At 41.5% G+C, this 10575-nt stretch overlaps 1 protein-coding gene across 1 annotated transcript; it reads left to right on the top strand.

The window, feature by feature from the left end:
• Positions 1-9000: 9000 nt before the first annotated feature.
• LOC132047419 (uncharacterized) lies at positions 9001-9699 on the top strand. Its single transcript, XM_059438466.1, has 2 exons — positions 9001-9114; positions 9358-9699. Exons 1-2 carry the CDS (start codon positions 9001-9003, stop codon positions 9697-9699), a joined length of 456 nt encoding a protein of 151 aa, XP_059294449.1.
• Positions 9700-10575: the final 876 nt, after the last annotated feature.

The following is a 10575-nucleotide window of genomic DNA, read 5'->3' as shown; positions in this document are numbered from 1 at the left end:
GATTCAAGGCATGACTCCTTCCCTTGTAATCCATAAATGTTTTCCAAAATGTCCGTATTTTTCAAACCAGAGATTTATGATTCAGGAAGCTCTTATGACAACAACGATGGACATGTGTTTTTACAATGATAACGGTGATGTCAAAGATGAGCATATCTCTATGATGATTGTGACAATGATGATTTTATGTTTAAAAGTCTCAAGTTATGAGATCAATGATAATTTGAGAATGTTGAGCTATTTCTTGATTCTGTTAATTTTATTCATTGACGATGACTCTATTTCTAAAAGCTCCAAAGTGTATGAATTGACGCTTTATGATATTTATGATCTTAATCTATGTTTTCCCTTAATGTTATTCTTCATTGATAGTCTCACCTTATAATGCTCGTCCCTTCAAGGTGAGACACGACGATCATGATTATTCCATAATACAATCGGAGGTTACCGACCTTACGTCACTCCGATGGAGTTATAGCTTTTGATTGGGCTCTTATGCATGCTTATGTTGTGATGATTACACCACGCACTATACGGCCGGACGCACCACTACGGGCGTAGTGGGCGGCTTATGGATGATTACACCGCGCCTATACGGCCGGGCAGCACCACTACGCCGTGCGTAGTGGGCGGCTTATGGATGATGATAGTATCACCGTGTCTATATGGCATGAGTAGTACCACTAGTGGGCGGCATGAGATGATTACCCCGGACGCGGGAGGCCCGGACGCGAGCTAATGATGTTATTTGACTCAGACAGTTTATGTATGTATGGGTGATATATTTTGAAGGTAAAAGTGAGCATGCATGATTCCGCCTTAAGAGGCAAGCGATTCTGATCATACCTTTTTCTTATATTTTCCATATTTCCTTATTATGTTGTTGTTCATGTTCTGTACATATTATCATGTTATCATTCATGCCTTACATACTCAGTACATTGTTCGTACTAACGTCCGTTCTTGTGGACGCTGCGTTCATGCCCGCAGGATCAGGTAGCCAGTCGGACGATCCACAGCAGTAGGACCTCCCCTCAGCAGCAGTCAGTACGCTCCATTGATCCGGAGCTACAGCCCTTTTGGTATGCTATTCGGTTACGTACATATATGGGTACGGCAGGGCCTTGTCCTGTCCTTTCTATAGTTTGTACTCCATAGAGGTCTGTAGACAGTGATATGTAGTCGTGTTGTTATGCAGCCTCGTCGGCACTTATTTTGTTGTACAGGATATATGAAGCGGCCAGATCGACTTGCGCTGTTACTCTCGATATTTATGTTTATATGTATGTGTTGGCCGTGAGCCCCCAGTACAGTGTCTTTTATGTTGATTGTTCGGGAGACGATGTACGCTCGATTCTAGATTGTGTACGGGCCCGGGATAGTCAGTGAGAAGTAAATGCAACCATAGAAGTGCTTGGCCAGTAGTGGTCGGGCACTTGTTACGGTCCATCAGTTTGGGTCATGACAAAAGTGGTATCGTCGTTCGTCCTAGGGATTGTCTACAGACCGTGTCCGGTAGAGTCCTGTTTATGGGTGTGAAGCCGGCCACACTTATAAACGGGAGGTTGCGGGGCATTTAGGAATCATTGACCTTTCCTTTTGTCTTAGATCGTGCGATAGAGCCAGAGCCTAGGAAAGATCGCTTCTAATCCTTTTCGTGCAGGTAAGTGCAGACTAACAAGAGATGAAGAGATCAGCTTCTGATAGTGGGGGTGCTAAGAAGGCCCCTAGAGTATATCCAGGACCCCAGGCTCCAGGACCGAGCAGGAGGAGCCTCAGTTACTCCATTGAGATTTTGATCCCTCGGAGGACCCAGCAACGATTCCTCCAGAGTTTTTGACTCCCAGGGAGGAGGACCCCCCAGAGGACAGTTATGACACAGATCCGTCCGAGTATTCATCTGGGACACCGGAGGAGGAGATTCCTGAGGCCGTACCAGTTGCTCCTATGGTAGAGCACTACGTCAGACCAGCCTCCCCGGTGAGTGTTACGGATTACTCTAGCCCTCTATCCTGGCCGTCGGTAAACCAGGAGTTGCCCGGTTATTTATATCCCTCGGACTCAGATGAGAGAGATGATGAAGGCCAGACGAGCGGATGGTGGGTAGATAATGACGAGGAGTACACTTCACCTTATAGTCCACCAGATCAGACTAGTGACCGATCGGCTACAGGTATATGAGCCCTTATTGGAATTTCTATGTGTGTGCATTTGCTGTAGATTATTATTTAATAGTGGCGAGCAGAAACCCAATGAGGCCGATAACTGAGTATCTATAAGTAAAGGCGACCAAAGTGTTTCGCTACCATCGGGAATCTGGAAATCTAGGACGGAAAGTAGTCATACATATAGATGAAAGGTGAATATTGAGAGTTAAAAAGTCCAAAATAGTAATTGTGTAGTCGGAAGAGTAAGAGACCCTTTCTGATTCGGAGGGAGATGCGTTACGAGAAGGTTTTGGAATCTGTCAAGACTTCAACTTACTTTAGATTATATGGTGAAGGTCATGCGGTGAGGTGGATACGATTATACCAGCATTAACGCACCGGATTTCATCAGAGTTTCTAGGTTAAGCGTGCTGGGGTGAGAGAAATACTAGGATGGGTGACCCCCTGGGAAGTGTACAAAAAGTCCTATAAATTTAGATATAAGAGGCAAATGAGAAGCTAGAGCAGCCTAAGGGAGATTGGAGTATGCGGAGTGGTTGGACATCTTGAGAGGTCGCGTAGGACGAGGCGGACTAGACCGGTGAAGAGAAAGAAGGTGCATCACAGCTCTAGAATTAGGGTGAGTTTGAATAGCGTTTGGAAAGATTGTGTAAGCGAGATGGTAGTAATTATATATATACGTATGCATATGATATCCCATACGTAGCTATATCAGCGGGTATGTGTATCTCGGCAACCAACGTTGCGGTATATGGAAGGCATTAATCGAACAGGGTAACGAAGTTCAAGTGACAAAAAATAAATGGTACAAATGTTACAAGGTAAGCTGATGCTATTTTCACTATGGGTTAGGCTTGGAGAGTTTTAATGTAATGACATCTGGAAAGGAAAGAAAGTGAGTAGATGGAAGGTACGGAGATCAAAATGTCGAAAAAAGTGAAAAGTAAGAAACATGAGTGAGTGAAGCCTCCAGGAGGGACGACGGGCAATCACGGGACTATTTGGGTAAAAATTTGAAGGTGGGCATGTGAATTGGATAAAGTGTGGCAGTATGGAAAAAAAGAAGAATGTGTGGGGTCATAGAATAGGCTTCGATAAGTGGGGATAAAAAGATAGTGACCACGACGAGGAATGTGAAGTAAGAGAAAGAATGGTTAGGCCTTGCGACGATGTTAAGAGATTTCCAGCCCTCGAAAGGTATATAAAGGGATAAGTGTGTGGTCAAATTAACACGGTTGCCTCAGACATGGAGAAGCTTTCCAAAAAGATGACTTAATAATAGAATGAATTTTCGCGTTTAAAGGAATATTTCACGAACTTCAGAGTCGATACTACAAATAACAAGAGGAGAAAGGTGCTCGAGGAGGAAGAAACCCAAGGAAGGTTAAGGATGAAAGTAGGAAAGGTATACTAATGGGTTGGTCGAAGGAAGAGGAGAGCATTTAGGAGTAAAGTAACTGAAATCTTTAACCATGGGAGTAAGAAGGATACTTTAACGAGTTGGCGGTAGGAAACCGATTACTTATCGAGGAAAGAACGAGGATGATGAGTCGACACAATTGATTAGAAAATTAATGACATGGAATAAGAATTCATGTGAAGACCGAGAGATTCGATCATAGAGGAAATGGAATGAAATGTAAGGAACGTGCATGGAAGACCACCCGGCCGTAGCATCAGAATGATAGATAAAGGTTCGATGAACGAGGATAGAGAGAGTGTAAACTGTAAGAATTCTGTGCTAAGAGCAAAAAGTAGCAGGACACTCGAAAAACTTGGATGCACGGTACATAACACAAACGCGTAATTAAGAAGGATTATGAGTAAGTGAGCTAAGCGGGCGAAAGGACTAGTAGTGGATGGAAGGGTATGGAAATGTTGAAAAAAAAAATGATGATATAGACATAAATGGAAGAAGAACTCAGGGAAAGAAGTTTTAGATATGTTATAAGCAAAGTCGGGAAGAAAAACAAGGAGTAAGGTATAATCGAAGACTTCATAAAAGACGTGGTGAATCTCGATGTCCCCATTAACTTGCGGGTCCGGAAAACCGTTAGTCATAAAAGACAGAGGTGTGAAAAGACGGAAAAGAAGGCATCGAATTGGATTTAACCCTTATAAGTATTCCGATTGGATACAAGACTGTAACTAGCAAGAAGATAGACAAGTCAGACCATACGATGACGGAACCCCGGCCCTAAGAAGATCGTGAAAGGCGACGGTTATTCGAAGGCTATGGGTGTATAAGGACCTCCTTAATAAGGGGGGGAAGAACATACTAGACTTGAAAGGAACTATGACGTTTCAAGCTCCCGAGAAAAGGATTTATTAGCTCGGGGCCGAGTTCGAGGCGTATTGGCATATCGGGAAGGTAACGGAAAAGAAGTAGAAACGAATTGACAATAAGTGTACCATGAGGCAGACATAGGGAGAAAGTATGGAAGATAACTCAAGAGAGCACTTTACGCCAAGATGAACTACGATATTTTTAGACCATGATTTGAATACCTTGTATCGGGCAAAAAGTGCGTCGTACTTAAGTATGCAGTGACATGCCCTAAAGGGTAATGAAAAGAGCAAGAAAGGTCTCCAAGATAAATTTACAAAGGGTGTTAGAGAGGATGACGAACCCAAAGGACACTTGGGATGACAATGACAATTGTAATAAAAGGAACAACGATTGGTAGTTTGGAAATTTTTGAAGGAAAGAAAGAACGCTGCTCCTATGAATGGAAATAAAAGAGTTCACCGGATATTAGAAAATAGTTCATGGACCACTAATTATACTGAACATGAGAGCATATGCTATGGAATTATATGAACCGTCAACATGAAGCTATGCCCAACTACAATTGTAAGAAGGCCACACCGGAAAGCCAACAAGGAATAACGACTGACGAAACGATCGCCGATACAAGGAAATCGAAGATAAGTATACTTGCGTTGCAAGAGAGTCATAATAGAAGAATTGTCGTAGTCCTATGCTTCTGGATTGTATTGATAGATGTGAGGGAAGGAAGTAAAGAAAAAGTTGTAGCAGGAGCTCAAAGATGTTGCGAGCTATGAAATTAGTTGAACTCGGATTATAAGTTTGCCATAAGTGTAACTGGACTGCGAAGGATAATAAATGGCGAAGAAGCATTACGTATATACGTATTTCGGATAATGATATACTGGCCTTAGAAAGGAACATAACCATTAGGTTCATTAGCGACACAGTTATGCAAATATTTGGAATGTAAGGGTAAAAGAGATGGTGACAAAGATGTAAGGATTAGAGAGCCCGACTAGTGTACTACAAAAAAATTGGTACAATGTATATCTAAGATCAACGGGTACAAAAAGGATAGCCCGAGATGGCACCGAAGGAGTAAACACAAAGAGGGCACCGTAGAGAGAGAAAGGTAGCAGCCCACTAACAAGGAAACAAGGAGCGAGAAAAAAAAAGAGTACTTACAGGACGATGAATAGTTATGGCACGGCAAGTCAAGACTACCATAATGGAGAAAGAACAAGAGCGAGATGCTAGTTAATTTTTGATCATGTACATGAGGACAAAGAAGTGAAAGAAGATGACTGAAGGCAATAAAAGAGTTAAGAAAGAATGAGAAGAGACTGACCCAAGTTATAGTTTAAGCAAATGGTAATCGGACCCTAAAGGAAAAATAATTGTTCTAACGAATCAAAGATGGTGTCGTGGGTTGGCAATACTACAACATTCGAGGACGAATGTTTTTAAGGGGGAAGAATGTTACACCCCGTATCTTCGAAGAAGCACTTATCAAATTTGAAACATGAGTACGTTGAGTTATGGTTAAGTAAAACCACTTTGAAATATAAGCAAGCATGATCAAGTACATTTAATGAGTGAAGGGTGTATATAAGGTATACCGGAAGGTTTTATAAGGAAATGAGTGGAAGAAATGGAGTAGTACGACTTTGGAGAAAGGATGGGTAATGTTTTGTGTGAAAATTTTGGTCCAAATTGGGAGATGAATATCTCTTAGCATATGAAGTGTTTTAAGGTGAAACAAAAGTCTAAAATGAAGTTCGTCGAGTCTAGTTTCCAACGCAACAAACCGCTCGTCGATAGGACATCGGAGTAGAGAATTATGGACGTTACAAGTTCGGCTGACAGAGCAGAAACGCGTGCTACAGTAATTGCTACAGTGTTGCTACAGTAAAATGCTATAGTAAACCCGACCCGAATTTGACCCTTATATAAAGGGTAGTAACCCCTTTTTACATCAGATTTTACTGGAAAATTCAAGAAATTAAAGAGAGAGAGTGCGGAAAACAAAAAGTGAGTCATTTTCAAGTAACGGAGTAGTGGTTTAGGTCCGGGTAACGCATGGTTGTGATTCTAGTATTGTTTTGCGGTGGATTTTAGCGTGGATATTGAGGATATTGCTGTCTTAACAAGAAAAAAGGTATGAATCTTTCTCTTTTGATATTATTTAAGGCTTATTTACGGAGATAAAGTCGTTAAATAATTGTGTAGTAAGTTGGTTAGTTATGGAAGTTGGAAAACAGCGTGTGGGTTGTTTTATGGTACATATTGGTGTTGGAAATGATGTTATTGATGTTGGTATTTTTGTTGTTGTTGTTGGTTGTTGGATTGTGATTTCGGGCTAGGCATATAAACAGGGGAGGTGCTGCCCGAATTTCGGCAGATTCTAAACGAAATTAAATTGAAGGCTTAAGATGAGCGTATGACATTGAGCCTAATAATAGTATGAATGGTTTATATGTAGATTTACGAGCTTGGAAGGATAAACGTTGAACGACTAAGGCGACCGAAAGGTATGTTAAGGCTCGTCCCTTTCTTTCAAAGGCATGATTCCTATGTTTGATTCCATAAATATTTCCATAACCTCCTTGTTTCTAAACGTTAGAAGTTCATGATTCAAGGCATGACTCCTTTCCTGATAATCCATAAATGTTTTCCAAAATGTCCGTATTTTCCAAACTAGAGATTTATGATTCTGGAAGCTCTTATGACAACAACGATGGACATGTGTTTTTACAATGATAACGGTGATGTCAAAGATGAGCACATCTCTATGATGATTGTGATAATGATGATTTTATGTTTAAAAGTCTCAAGTTATGAGATCAATGATAATATGAGAATGTTGAGCTATTTCTTGATTTTGTTAATTTTATTCATTGACGATGACTCTATATTCTAAAAGCTCCAAAGTGTATGAATTGACGCTTTATGATATTTATGATCTTACTCTATGTTTTCCCTTGATGTTATTCTTCATTGATAGTCTCACCTTATAATGCTCGTCCCTTCAAGGTGAGACACGACGATCATGATTATTCCATAATACAATCGGAGGTTACCGACCTTACGTCACTCCGATGGAGTTATAGCTTTTGATTGGGCTCTTATGCATGCTTATGTTGTGATGATTCACCGCGCCTATACGGTCCGGCAGCACCACTACGCTGGGCGTTGTAGGCGGCTTATGGATGATTACACCGCGCCTATATACCCGAGCAGCACCAGCGTAGTGGGCGGCTTATGGATGATGATAATAACACCGTGTCTATATGGCACGGGCAGCACCACTAGTAGGCGGCGTGAGATGATTACCCCGGATGCGGGAGGCCCGGACGCGGGCTAATGATGTTATTTGATTCAGACAGTTTATGTATGTATGGGTGATATGTTTTGAAAGTAAAAGTGAGCATGCATGATTCCGCCATAAGAGGCAAGCAGTTACAGTCATACCTTTTTCTTATATTTTCCATATTTCCTTATTATGTTGTTGTTCATGTTCTGTACATATTATCATGTTATCATTCATGCCTTACATACTCAGTACATTACTCGTACTGACGTCCCTTCTTGTGGACGCTGCGTTCATGCCCGCAGGATCAGGTAGCCAGTCGGACGATCCACAGCAGTAGGACCTCCCCTCAGCAGTAGTCAGTACGCTCCATTGATCCGGAGCTACAACACTTTTTGTATACTATTCGGTTACGTATATATATGGGTACGGCAGGGCCTTGTCCTGTCCTTTCTACAGTTTGTACTCCATAGAGGTCTGTAGACAGTGATATGTAGTCGTGTTGTTATGCAGCCTCGTCGGCACTTATTTTGTTGTACAGGATATATGAAGCGGCCAGATCGGCTTGCGCTGTTACTCTCGATATTTATGTTTATATGTATGTGTTGGCCGTGAGCCCCCAGTACAGTGTCTTTTATGTTGATTGTTCGGGAGACAGTACCGCTCAGTTACAGATTGTGTATGGGCCCGGGATAGTCAGTGAGAAGTAAATGCAAGCATAGGAGTGCTTGGCCGAGTTACGTTTGGGTCATGACAGAGATTCAAGCTTGGAAGTGGGAAACGATTAATATGAACTTTATTACAGGATTACCTCGCCCCCGCACTATCTAGGTGATCGTTGATGTTAAGACTAACACATGAACATTACGGGGATTACCTCGCCCCGTCGGACTATCTAGGTGATCGTTGATATCTTGAGATCGCGCATACCTCAAGACTACCTACACGGTCATTATGCCAAGTTATACATGAATGAGATCGTGCATCTTCATAGGTTTCTGATATCGATTATCTCTGATAGAGGTGCTCAGTTCATGGTGAATTTTTGGAAATCATTTCATAAAGGTTTGGGAACAAAGATAAATATTAGTACTGTTTTCCATCGACAAACTGATGGACAAGCAGAGTGAACCATTCCAACTCTAGAAGATATGCTTCAGGTGTGTGCTTTTGATTTTCAAGGACGTTGGGAGGATCATTTTCCCCTCAGAGAGTTTACATATAACAATAGTTATCACACAAGCATTGGGATGGCTCTGTATGAAGCTTTGTACGAGCGGAAGTGCAGATCCCTCGCAGGGTGGTTTGAGATTGCAGAAGTTAGTCTATTCGGTCCAGAGTTTGTACATCAGGCAATTGAGAAGGTGAAGCTCATCCAGGAGCGCTTGCGTACCGCTCAAAGCCGATAGAAGTCTTATATGGATGTGCGAAGGACGGAGTTAGAATTTCAAGTTGGAGATTCGGTATTTCTGAAGGTATCGCAAATAAAAGGCGTAATGAGGTTCAGTAAGAAAAGAAAACTCAGTCCCAGGTACATCTGTCCCTACAAGATCATTTGAAGAGTGGGTGAGGTAGTGTATGAGTCGAAGCTTCCATCTGAACTGCAGGCAGTCCATCTAGTGTTCCACACATCCATGCTGAGGGAATACATGGTGGATCCTTTTAGAGTTGTGCCGGTGGATGCTATTCAAGTCACGGAGAGTTGGTCTTATGAGGAAGAACCAGTTGCCATCCTGGACAGACAGGTTTGTAGGCTCAGGATCAAAGATATGGTGTCAGTAAAGGTATTGTGGAGAAGCGAGGACAAGGAAGACATGACATGGGAAGCCAAAGCGAAAATGAAGTCAAAGTACCCTCACCTGTTTCTTAAAGACGATGCTGACCCAGGAAAAGCAGAACAAAACCCAACGTCGAACTCAAATGCCATGCAAGGTACAAATTACCCTTAAAATTACTATCAAATCGTACAAAAGTTTTGTTTTGTACTTCAAACCTGTGTAGATGATTGCGGTGTACTCACTTGATAAACAAGGGACTAAGTCTCTACGTCATTTGGGAAAATAGTGCCTACTGAAGCTGAACTCATAAAGTTTGAAGCACTTAGTGTAAGATGGGATGCTGGTTATTTATATACAAATAGAAGGATTAATAAGCGGGAGCGTAAGTTATGGACGAGCCGGTCGAGAACTTAGCCAGGTCGTAACATGAAAACTTGGTACTACTGTTACACCTTGGAAAAGTTTCCGTTAGCGTACAGTGAATAGACTAACGAAGTGTACGATGTATACGGTGTTTTGATAAGTAATAAATAACATTTAATGGTCCTAATTAATATTTCAAAGACATTTGAAGTAGGAGACGAAAGTTGTTAAGGAAAGTAAGGTATATGTCATGTGTCGGGCAAGATTTACGAGTATCGAATTAATGATGAATTAATGAAGTTTTGCAGAAGAGTTATAATGTCTCTTGTATTGTTAATGAAGTGTTAAATAAGTGTTAAGAAGGTTCCATAAGGATTTAAGAGCAAACAAATAAAGGAATTGAGTTTGTGGGAACTTTGGTAAAACTTGGCAAAATTATCGGACAAAATTTTGGTCCCAATTTGTGGGGGAATATCTCCACGAATATGAGGATTTTTTGTGTGTTTCTTTTTTCCAAATTGAATTTCTTTGAGTCTAGTTTCCAACGCAACAAACCGCTCGTCAATGTGATGTCTGAGTAAAAGGTTATGGCCATTCTACGACAGACTGTCTTAGCAGAAAATTCTGCGGACCATTTGACGCCCAGTAGAATTTTTGACGGCCCGTAGAACATCCTACGGTCCG

Source organism: Lycium ferocissimum, chromosome 2, assembly GCF_029784015.1.
Source record: "Lycium ferocissimum isolate CSIRO_LF1 chromosome 2, AGI_CSIRO_Lferr_CH_V1, whole genome shotgun sequence".
In the NCBI taxonomy this organism is placed as follows: domain Eukaryota; kingdom Viridiplantae; phylum Streptophyta; class Magnoliopsida; order Solanales; family Solanaceae; genus Lycium; species Lycium ferocissimum.
This window is presented reverse-complemented; position numbering and strand designations above follow the sequence as displayed.